Here is a 12,525-nt window from a genome sequence, read left to right as displayed (position 1 = left end):
TGGACTTGATCAACTTACATACTTTCCTTTCATTGCCTGATGCAACAAATCCATCAGGCTGATCCATATAAATCTCTTCCTCAAGTTCACCATGAAGAAAAGCCGTCTTTACATCCATCTGATGGATGATAAGACCATGGACTGAAGCCAATGCTATAAGCATTCGGATTGTTACCATTCTTGCAACTGGTGAGTATGTATCAAAATGATCAATTCCTTCCTTTTGCTTAAAACCCTTAGCTACCAGTCTAGCTTTGTACTTATCTATTGAGCCGTCAGGGTTCAACTTCCTTTTAAAGACCCATTTACACCCAATAGTAGAACACCCAGGAGGGAGATCAACCAACTCCCATGTTCCATTGGAAACAATAGAGTCAATTTCACTCTTGACAGCGCCCTTCCAGTGCCTTGACTCAGAAGAATCCATAGCTTGCCGGAAAGTTAAAGGTTCGTCCTCGATATTGTAAGTGATGAAATCACCTCCAAAATCCTTGACTACTTTTGCACGCTTACTTCTCCTTGGTTCCTCTAATTCCTTAGGAATAGAGCTACTACTAGGTTCCGTCCCCACATTTGTCATCTTTTCCACATGATCAGGAATAGAACTTGATGTGTGAGTAGGATCTTCCTCAGAAGTCGTTTTAGGTATTCCAGTCTTCATAGGGTAGACATCCTCAAAGAATGTCGCATCTCGAAATTCAACTATCGTGTTTGCCACTATACCATCTATGTCAGATTTTAACACTAAAAATCTCATAGCTGTAGTGGTTTCAAGATAGCCCAGAAAGATACAGTCAACAGTCTTTGGACCTAGTTTCTTTCTCTTGTGTTCAGGAACAAGCACCTTAGCAAGGCACCCCCACACACGAAGATACTTAAGACTAGTCATCCTGCCTTTCCATAACTCCAAGGGTGTTTTATCCATGTGTTTCAGAGGGACTCTATTCAAAATATGGCAAGCCGTATTTAGAGCCTCTCCCCACATGTATTTAGGCAACCCAGAGTTAATAAGCATACTATTAATCATATCTTTAAATGTTCTGTTCTTTCGCTCAGCAACCCCATTAGACTCAGGTGTGTATGGTGGAGTAACTTCATGAACTATACCATTGTTTGCACAAAATTCATTAAAAGCATTACTCGTATACTCACCACCTCTATCAGATCTCAACCTTTTAAGTAACTTACTAGTTTGTTTTTCTACTTCAGTTTTATATATAATGAATTTACTAAGTGCTTCATCCTTATGTCTAAGTAAATAAACATAACAGTATCTACTACTATCATCTATAAAAGTAATGAAGTATCTAAACTGGTCCTTGGTCAACACACCACCAAATTCACAAATATCAGTGTGTACTAAATCTAACAAGTCTGAATCCCTAACAACGTTATGAAAAGGTTTCCTTATCTGTTTAGCAGACACACATACTTGACATTTAGAATTCTTTTCTATGGTATATTTTGGAATCAACTCTAAGTTCATCATGTTCTTAAGAGCACCAAAGTTTAAATGACCTAGTCTAGCATACCATATATTTGAGGATTCAATAAAATTAACAGTAGGACTAACATTATTAATCAAATTTCCCAAAACGGGATCCGCATTAATAACAAATAAACCTTTTGACAAGTAACCCTTGCCAAAGAATGTACCAGTGTGAATAAGAACTACTTTATTACACTTAAACGAAATTTCAAAACCACTAGAAACTAAACAGCTTCCACTTATTATATTTCTACGCATGTTGGGAACATGATGCACTCTCGTCAGAGATAGAATACGTCCTGAAGGGAACTTCAGATCCACGTTTCCAACTCCATGTACTTGAGCAACACTAGCATTCCCCATCTTCACAGTCAAGCTATGACTCTGTTGATAAGATACAAATAAACTAATATCAGCACAAATATGTACATTAGCTCCAGTATCTATCAACCATTCATTTGACAGATAGGTAGAAAATATCACAGGGTTGTAGGATACATACCGGTCAACGTTGGTTTCAGAAGCCATAGCCTCACCAACAACCATGTTCACTACAGGCCCACTTGCGGTTCCAAGCACAACATTTGCTTGTGCTACCTCGGTTTTCTTCGCTTTCTTCGTAGGGCAGTCCTTACTCCAGTGCCCAACCTGCCCACAAGACCAGCATGGTTTGTTTGCCTTGGGTTTCTTGGCCTTGTCCTTGTCACTCTTAGGTTTATTACTATTAGCTTTCTTAGCAAAAGCCTTCCTCTTTTGTCCTACAGTTGCTATGTTTACCTTCGAGGTACCGTGTTCAGTTGGCATCACATGTCCCTGTTTGGACTTGTGTTGTTCTTGCACCGAGATGTCCAGCATAAGGTTGGTCCAGGTGATCTCTCCTTTCTGTCTTTTCAGGGAGAGAGAGAACTCTTCCCAAGACTTCGGGAGTTTTTCAATCACACTCATCACCTTGAACTTCTCCGGGAGATTCATTCCAGACTCCTTCAAAGCATGCACTATCATCTCGAACTCATGCACCTGCTCAGTCATGGACTTATTGTCCACCAGCTTGAACTCGAGGAACCTTGCCACATAATACTTTTCTAGACCTTGTGAGTCAGTATTATGTGTCTGGTCCAGCTTCTCCCATAAGAGTTTTGCAGAGTAGGCATCAGAAGAATAGACATCAAACAAAGTGTTTGTTAGTGCCGCCAGAATGGCCGCTCTAGCCACTCCATCCTTCTCAGCCCACTTCGCAAAAGCCTTAACTGTGTCAGCCTTCTCTTGATCCACTACTGGTTTCTCATATTCCACAACCGGCCACAGACCCTTTATAGTCAACCACAACTTCATCCTTTTCTGCCAGCGAGAAAAGCCAATGCCACCGTTGAATTTCTCCGATAAACCGGTTAGTTCAACTGCTTGTGGGAAACTATAGGTGGTCCAATCAATGGCCCCAGCAGTTGCACCCGAACTGCTACCACCACCAACGATAACCTCACTTTCGTTAACCATTATGCTAAATTCTATATAACCAATAATCTCTTCAAGAATATTGAGAATCTCACTAACAAGTATAGCAACATAGAGGCAAGTGTATAAAGAATTTAACAAGTTTAGGCCAAGACCACAGTTAACAAAACAAAATATGCAGGTAAACAAAATCAGTAACTGAAATAACGTAGAGAGAAAGAAAGATGTACCCGAAACCATAGCTTTCAACAATGACTGAAATAAAGGTTTACAGATACAAAACGCCAAGAAAATGATTACAGCTGAGTCACCAGGCCTTGCTTGAAGTCCTGGCTGCTCTTGAAGAGATTATTGCCCCCTACCTGCTGCGTTTGGGATGTGCGCAATATCTCCACCAGGATAAAACAGCTCGGAGTTTATGTTAACAGCAGCAACAAAACCTCCACTTCGACCAGCACCTCAGTCGCCGGAAAATATCAGCACTTCAGTTCTTGTGGGAGAAAAATGCAGAGAGGTTGAAGAGAAGAGATGAGAATGTAGTGTGTTGTATGTTATATTCATTCAGTTTAGCCTCTATTTATAGGAGAGGAAAAATGAAACTGTCAACACACTTAATGTCTGAATTAAACTGCTTCATTAATAAAAAATAAAAACTGATCAGATTTTGAATTCATTAATGAAAAAATCAAAACTGATCAGCTTTTGAATTTAAATTATTTGTAACAGCTTTTCACATTAACACCCACATTATTATCAGAACTTAAGTTAAGTTCTGATTTAACTCATCAGTACTTAAGTTCTGATTCGACTCATCAGTACTTAAGTTCTGATTCTGATATCAGAACTTGTTAAGTTCTGATTTTATTCATCAGTTCTTAAGTTCTGATTCTAATATCAGAACTTGTTACAGATCAGATTATTTGCAGGTTCAATATATTTAGACTACTTAGCCTATTTCAGAACCCAGCCCAATAATCCAATCACCGATAAATAAATTCGAATTAAAATAATTCTCAAATAAATAAAATCCTCGCCCAGGTCGCCTCGCGTACGCGAGACGCAGAGACATTCGCCCAAATCGCCCTTCGACCCGACCCGACCCGGTCCGGTGCGGGGCGGGGCGGGGCGGGGCGCGCGTGTGTGCGCGTGAAGCACACAACAACACAATGGACCATCACACACCTTAGTAGTTGTATACTACTCATGTGGGTAATACCATATAAAGCACACAACCCCCTTTATTTATTTCAATGTGGGACAAACATTCTCAAATTTTCCAAGCTTTTCCAAGCTACTTTCATCTCTAATTTCATATGGATTTCATTAAGAAAATTCTTAAAACCATACATGAAAATTTAAGTTCAAATATCATTGAACAATTTCCAATCATTAGATTTTAGGATTAACATCAAGAACATAATTAAATTAAGCTCTAAAATCCTAATTTTCTAACAGTACTTCTAAGCTGTACTAGACACAAAGAAACTTGTACAGTTGTACTCCGTCTTTAAATGATAAAATTGAATCTTACGCCCCTTATCTTCTCCTTCTTTTCTTTTTCGGCCTTTTGATCCCCTACATACTCTCAACTGAGCTGCCGAACTAGCTTCTTCATTTTCAAGTTTATTCTTTTCCTCGTCCAATTTGCACTCTGCTCTACCAAATCTTGATAAATCACACGATTTCTTCGAAATTGACACGCTTTTCAGCGATTTTGACCCATTTGATCGGAAAACATTTTTTTCGGCGATTTTATCTTATCAGATCGATAGCTCTCCCATCAGCGATCTCTCAGCCGATTTATCGGGCAAATCGCCGATTTTTAGAACCCGGTAATATCTATATAATATTATAATATTATTATCAAATCATATTATTTAAAAAATGTAAATAAATCAATTGCATATCTCAATTAAAAACCTTCCATTCATAAAAAAAATTATATAATATGAAATAAATATAACGTATCACACGAATTTTAAGCGAGAAATTAAATATAAAACATATCACTATTTTCTTTATTTGAAAAGTATGACATGACAATCTTCTTCCTAATAATTAATCATACCCGAAATGGAGTACATAGATGGACAAAGAAAGATATTGAAATCCCAAAACACACGGCTTGCATAATGGAAAAGGAGGGTCCTAAAAAGTAACGCCAGGGCCAGGGGATCACCCGAAGATCCACGTGTCAGACATGCGGACTCCAACAGTGTTTCAAAATCCCCGTCCATAAATGGAAACCACCTTAAACAAAACATTTCAAGTCCGTGGCACTGGAGGTATTAGAATCCAAAAAGGTTACAACAACATTAAAAAGAGAACCCACAATCTCTGCTCCACCCCTTCTGTTCCAGTGTCCTTACCTTGCCACAATCTCTGTCCTGCCCCCCTCCACTCCCCACCACTTCTCTCTCTCTCTCTCTCTCTCTCTCTCTCCCTTAATTATGTGATTTTAGTATGTGTAAACTCTCACCTCTTCAGCTTCCTATCCATTTACACTTCTCTTCGAACTGTTTGATACATATTCTTGTGTTCTCTTTTCTCAGCTCTGCTCATCATGTCAGGACCAGGTACATATGCATACACTGTTTTATCATTTTGCAGTTTTATTACTATTGTTTTTGGGTTTTGTTATTTTGTGTTTCTTGTTTTTTGTTGTGTGTGTTTTGGACTTTTGAGCTTCTAGTTTTGGATTTTCATGTTTGGAATTTTGTGGGTACTAGTTTTTCTTGATTTCTTTTGTTTTTTTCTTAATGTATCATGGGGTTTCTCAAACTGTTAAGTATTCATGAATATGAATATGCATGTGTTTGTATTTGTTTGATTAGTTTTACATGCAACAACAGATTCACTGTTTGATTAAATGTGAGACTTAATTTGGGGATTATTAGTCATAGTGAGCCCTACATTACAAATCAGAGAACAACTCTTGCTTCATTTTATATGTGTGTATACACACACACACACTGATGTTAAATGATTGTACTGATACCGGATGAATCTAATCTTTTGATTAAGTTTTATTATTAAGGATTATTTGATTCTAACATCTGAAGTGAGCTATATTCTGTTCCATTTCGTAGTAGAAACATAGAGCTAATCAAGTCACTCGAAAATACAAGGGGGAGGTGATGATTGATTAATGCTACAGGATTGCATGTCCTGGTCTCTCTAAATATTTTACCTGTAATTGGCTTACTTTATTATGCCTATAAATGTGAGCTGATATGAATTAAAGTTTTTATACTAGTTATGTATTTATGTGGAAGTAAAGGGATTTTACTGCTGTTTGTTATTGGCTTGTTTTCATAAGTTTATTAATGCTTTTTCGTTGTTTGGCATTTGAATAAGTGTTGGAGAACAGGCAAAAAGAATTCAGTTCCAGGACTCTGATGAGTGCCCCAAATAGAACAGTAACTTCAATTGAGTGCCCGGAAATGTTTGCTAATGGGCTTCACCAAGTATGATAACCTCTTTAACTGAAGGAACTTCCATTTATATCATTTGTCTTGATCTTGTTGAAGTTCCTCTGTTTAAATGTGATCTGTTTGTGTTTTGTCAAGAAACAAATGGATACATGAAGATGAGGTTTTATTACAACCTAAATCTATGTTAAATTGTCAACAGTAGTCAAATCGGACAAGTAATTTGGAATAGGGGGATTACACCTATAGGCAAAGGCTCACAGTCATCACAACCCTTTGTGCATAAACAAAAGAAAGAACAAATAATTTGTAGGTACGAGTGTCACTTCTGAAAGTGTAGATCTGTTCAGTATATCATCTCTTCCCGGATAAATTTGGTGTCTGCATGAGCTTGTACAATTACTTAAAAGTGTTTCCTGTTTTTTTTTTTAATTTATGTATACTAAGAAGTAAGAACTAACTGAAATTTGAACACTCCTTGCTTGTGATCTGAAAATGCAGAATGTTATTGAATGGAATCCAATAATTGATTGCTAGCATAGTTCTTGTTCAACTTAATGTCCGTGTAGAAGGCTCGCTTATTTGCATTCTAAAACCCAATATTGTTTTTCAAGTTTGCCAAGTTACTTCTCTTACATTTCCCTTTTTATTTTGTAATTTTATTATGTTGAAGTGGGAGGTTGTTGCGTTGATGAAGTGATTTGTTATATATTTCTCCGCAACATAAATCATTATTATTTTAATCCACCAGAAGGTGATGATGCAAAGAAACTCTCTATATATGATATTTTATGTCTAGGTAAGTGGAGGTGGCTTTCATAATCTAGGCTCTGAAGATGAAGCAGTTGATCATTTGCTAAAGGAAATGGTACCTGAATACATCGATGCGGTTAGAAGTGTTCTACAATTTGATGCATTTAGTTTGTGTAATTGCCTTAGTACTGAACAATTATCAACACCCGACTACAGGCACTCAGAATCTAGTGCAGGTAATGATATCATCTTTGAATATATATTTGTATTACAAATATAATCTGTAATACCAATATACTTTTATCATTTTATAAACTTTGCAGAGACACTAAATCCATACACAAATGAATTTTTCTTGGCTTCGCTTCTTATCCTGGATATATCAGCAGATTATGATTGCTAATATAGTAATATCAAATAGCATCTTTGAACATAAATTTTTATAAGTTTGTGTTACTAGCTCAAATTGCAAAAGATTGAGTAGACAGATCTTTTACTAAAGTTCTATATCTGAGTCCATAGTGTTCATGAATATTGAAAAAAATTGCATGTTAAGCGTGTATTAGTTATATTTTTGTCTTGCATGGCCGATTGTGTTTTGTTGATTTCTATTCCACTGATTTCAGTCAACAAAATTTTGTATCTTAACCTGACATGGAAAAGTTAACATTAGCTGGCAGGCTAACTAATTTCCTCTGCTGAGTGCCTGAGTCTGTGTAGCTCCGCCGCAGTAGCAGACACTAGTTACATCTTTGGAAATGGAAGTTGATTTTCTCATTGCTGGATGTCACATCTTTAATATGCTTATTCTTTATGTGTTTTTGTTGTGGTATTACAATTGACAAGTAGAAGTCTTGTATCTTCGTTCATCTTCAAGTGTTTAAATGGTTTTATTAATTGATGCTTTCATTGTGGCTTGTGATTCAGATAAACCAAATATCAGTAGTATGCTGCATGAGAAGGCAAGACAAAGAGTATGTCCCTTTTGTTTTTTACATTTTGGTTGTCTATCTTGCAATTGATTTTCTTTTCCGTTGGTAGTTGGTAGTAGGTACAATAGGTGTGTGTATGCTAAGGGTTACTTTGGTTAGACCAGCAAGTATCAAAATCTAATGTTTAAGAGTCACATGGAGTTGCCTATGGGGAGGGGGGATTTCAGGGCAAGGTAGTTTTTGACGGTTCTTGCTAGTTGCGTTGAACTGGCAAAACATCCGACATAGCATAGACAAATACCACATTTTCTAGAAGTATTTGCATGTAATAGTATTGCTCTATGACCACTGGTTCTAATTGTAATTATGTCAATTTCTTTTCATGAATCTTTTTAATTTTATGACTATAGTTGATATACTGAAACAATTGGTTATGCAGTCTTTTGATGTAAAGTCAGAAGGAAACAATGGAAGTCATCACACTCTGTCTTCTGCAACAAATGATCTTCTTGATGCATATGAAGACTACCTCTTGGGTACGTCAGCATGACATATTTATGTTTCTTACTGTCCTTTATAATTTTGAATCTTTTATCTTACCCCAAAATTTTCTCTACATTATTAATTGACTGTCTTTCAGATGCTGAATACCTGGAGTGTGATTCTGACATGAACTCTGTCCCGGGCAAAGGACATTCCACAGGAAACTTAAATTTAGATCATCAGTGTGGAGATTTTGGTCTAATCCAGTGTAATGTCGTGAAAGAGGGATGGTGTGCCTCAAGCAAGTTAGTGCCTGAAGCTAATAAGAACTCATTTTTCAAATTGACAGTTGATGAAGGGATAATGGTTGCATCAAAAGAGGATGCGATTTCGACAAGTGCATCCAATCCTTTAACTGGAGTGTTTAATTTTAGAACTAAGCCAAGGAGCAGACGCATGAGGAGGTACAAGCATACTAATTCCAATTATTTGAGTACATTTTATGTGGAGGATACTGATGTCTTGTCCAGTGTACCTGATCTGAAAGAAAAGGTTACTGTGAAGGTCATCAGAGGGAAACATAAACCAGCCCAAAGATACATGAACCGATCAATAGCCAAGAGTTCAAAATTTCCAAATAGGACTTCTGAATATTCTGCAGCTTCAAAGGATATGGTTCATCCTACAATTTCCTTTAGACAATGTCATCGAGAAGGATTAAGGCCAAGAGTGTTGATCCATGGTTTAGGGACGAAAACCTGTGAAGGTGCTTCTTCTGGGGTGCTATCTGGTCAACCGCTTGACGAGCAGAGCTCACTTAAAAAGGTGCTAATATTAAAACACGTGCACAGACACATATATAGCATGTTCCTTAAAAATATTATTGTGGTGTGATTTATTACATTATATATCATCTGTTAAACAGTTGCCTGCTTACCCTGATTTTTTTAAATTATTCAAGTTTAACTGTCTGATACAGATTGGAAAATAATACTGAATTTAGTAAGCAAGATTTTATAGGGGGGAAATTGTAGTCACTACTCACTATTATTACCATCTCATGCTTTTGTACGTTTGTGGATGTCGAAAGTCTGAGATCTGTAATTAGACTTTTGTTTGTATGAGGTGGGAATGGGAATGAGGGGTGATGTATTATGTTGGCCTATGGTTCTTTTTCGGATCATCAATTTGTTAAAAGTTTTTGTAAATAACCTCTCTTCAGGGAAACGAGTTTAAGGATTCTGCATATAATGTATCATCGGGCTCAGATGTGGACTCTGATATGGGATTGTATTCTCTGGAGTCTCAAGAGACCAGTTCGGATGGTAGCTTGGTTTCAGTAGCTAAGACACACAAGAACAATAGTAGCAAGAGACAGCGACATCTACCATGGTCTCTTGGAGAGGTGCAGCAGCTAGTTGATGGGGTTTCTGGACATGGAGTTGGGAAATGGACTGAGATAAAGAAGACGTGTTTTTCCTCATCTCCACACCGCTCAGCGGTTGATCTCAAGGTATTTTTTGTTTCTAGTTTTACAGTTTTCTAGCGCCCTTAAATTAAGAATCTAAAAACTATTTTATTTTGGCTTTATTCAGGACAAATGGAGAAATCTTTTAAGTGCTAGCTACAGACATTTTGAGAGGAAGAAAAGGGTAAGTTATTTTTTTGTGAGACTGCATTTTTACTCGGATATTTGAAACCTTTCCTCTTCATTGGAAGAGTCAGAGCAATACCGGTGGTAGTATGTTTTGAATGCCATTTTTATCAGACTTTTGAACCATTCTCCCATCCCAATGCCATCAATTAATGAACCGTCATATTATGATTACATTTTTGTAAAAATGCATATCCTTTTGTTCCATATCTGATATCGTGACTACATAGTTATATCATCCATCTCACTAACATTGTATGTTGGGATTACACTAGGATTGATATTCTTGGCTTTTCCTTGTAGCGGAACAGGTAACTTGGCCAATGCCACTACATTTTGATACTTGAAAGGAATGGAATGTTGGAATCAGATTGAAATTAGCATATGTTCCTTCTTCCTTCTTTCCATTCCATCACCTTCCATCAAGTCTCTTGTAGTGCATACTTATTCCTTTTTCACAAATTTGTTCATTATCTTGCAAAACTATCATCTGGTCTTCTTCATCTCCTTCATCCTTAATTTGCACCTCCAACATGTTACAAATAGTTGGCCTTTCTTTTTATTAAAAGTTAACACTGTTGCATATATTAAATAGCATCTCTCTGAATCAATTTGGTTAGAAGAAATGAATTAGGTAGGTAAGAAATGAAACTTGTATTATTTTTAAAGGTTAATGTCGTTATTTTAGTTCATCCCCCTCTATTCTACAAATACAATGTTAAAACTAGAGATTAATGAATGCACCATTTCTATTTCTACCGACTGTAAAAAACCTCTTCGCAGAAACTTCTCACCCTATTTCACCCTTTCCCCTTGCATCCTTTCTTTGACTTGTAATATTTTTTAAAAATTCTTTAGTTCATTTCTTCCGCATTCCATTCCTTTAACCAAATGGAGCATTGGTTATTAATGGCTAAACTATTCTATTTTTATAATAGAGCAACTATGCATTGATGGGTCGATAAATGCTTTATTTTGTAGGACTCGTACTTGTACTAACATTGGATCAAATTTTCTACAAACCCTTGTCAAGAAATACCTTTTTTTTTCTTGCAGGATGGAAGAGGAAAACATTTCGTGACTCAGCAACATCTACCACATGATATTCTGCATCGTGTGAAGGAGCTGTCATGTAAACATCCATACCCCAGGGAGCGCAACTTCAAGGTTTCTCAGAACGTAGGTTTCACAGCTAACATGTCTGTCCAGAACCCTGACAACTGTATGCCGTTTTCCATGACTGTTAAAGTATAGTATACAGAGGAAGAAAGCAGTCATTTGGATATTAAGAAATATGTTAATTAGATAAACCCTGCTCATGTATTTTCTGCAAGTAAATTTTAAATATAATTATGTATCTTTAATCTTTTTCCTAGTTGTCTACTGTAGCCTGATACTGGACTTGTGCAGTTTCCAGTATTATTGCTGGATCTGTTTTTGTACAAATCAATGACATTAATCCTCTGCACGCCACTTTTACATATATATATATAGGTCAAGATTTAATGGATAACCAGTGTACTGAGGTAACCAAGTAACTATTTGTGATAGGTCCACCTATATAACACACACATTCATCACTTTGTTTTTTTTGTACACTCTCTGTAGAATTTTTCTTATAGTGTACTGTTTTTTTCTTTACACGTATTCAGTGTTTTATAAATATTAATTATTTTTTATTTTGAGTGTTCTTAAATATGTCCAGCGCTCTATATAATTAATTTTATGTTCTTTTAACTCTTTGTGTACAGTATATTTTTTTATGTGTTTGTATTTTTAACTAATGTTATTTAATTTTTATGTGTTCTATAATTATTACCGTAGGATATAGGGATTGAACATTTATTTTGTGTAATAGGGTGTATTATTTTTTGCATATAATCAATTTTTCTAAGCTAAAATTTTTATATAATTTTTACATGTATTGTAATTATATTGTGTAATGTATATTTTTTTAGTGTTCTATATTTTGTGTTATATAGTAAATTTTTGTTTTTTCATTAATTTTATTTTCATGTCTTTTTTTCTAGAGTTCTATTCTACTTGTATAAGGTTCTTTAGAGTTTTTCTAATTTTCAATTCTATTTTATGAAAAACATGGAATATAAAATAAGTGAACAAGAAATTCAAGACAAAACTAAAAATTTACAGAACACGTTAGCATTAAGTCACATATAACATATTTTTATAAAATATTTAAATTTAATATGTTTTACAAAATTAAATCATTTACAAAGGCCTTTAAAATGTCATGTTTTAATAAATTAAAATTTGTATAATATAGATATGATATATATTTTCTTTTCTGAGTTTAAATTATAAAAAATTTGA

The 12,525-nt window shown here is 35.7% G+C and overlaps 1 protein-coding gene across 3 annotated transcripts; it reads left to right on the top strand.

Annotated features, from left to right (window-relative positions):
* Window positions 1-5,035: 5,035 nt before the first annotated feature.
* On the top strand, window positions 5,036-11,660 carry LOC141696777 (uncharacterized). Of its 3 annotated transcripts, XM_074500901.1 has the most exons (9): window positions 5,036-5,517; window positions 6,299-6,408; window positions 7,172-7,361; window positions 8,053-8,099; window positions 8,497-8,593; window positions 8,698-9,365; window positions 9,763-10,053; window positions 10,136-10,192; window positions 11,251-11,660. In XM_074500901.1, exons 1-9 carry the CDS (start codon window positions 5,505-5,507, stop codon window positions 11,446-11,448), a joined length of 1,671 nt encoding a protein of 556 aa, XP_074357002.1. In that variant the 5' UTR covers window positions 5,036-5,504; the 3' UTR covers window positions 11,449-11,660. The 3 variants fall into 3 exon arrangements, with proteins under 3 accessions (XP_074357002.1, XP_074357003.1, XP_074357004.1); XM_074500902.1 differs by lacking the exon at window positions 6,299-6,408 and having other exon boundaries at window positions 5,037-5,517; XM_074500903.1 differs by lacking the exons at window positions 5,036-5,517; window positions 6,299-6,408; window positions 7,172-7,361 and adding an exon at window positions 7,648-7,954.
* The last annotated feature ends 865 nt before the right edge of the window (window positions 11,661-12,525 follow it).

The sequence above is a fragment of the Apium graveolens genome, chromosome 11 (genome assembly GCF_009905375.1).
Source record: "Apium graveolens cultivar Ventura chromosome 11, ASM990537v1, whole genome shotgun sequence".
In the NCBI taxonomy this organism is placed as follows: domain Eukaryota; kingdom Viridiplantae; phylum Streptophyta; class Magnoliopsida; order Apiales; family Apiaceae; genus Apium; species Apium graveolens.
This window is presented reverse-complemented; position numbering and strand designations above follow the sequence as displayed.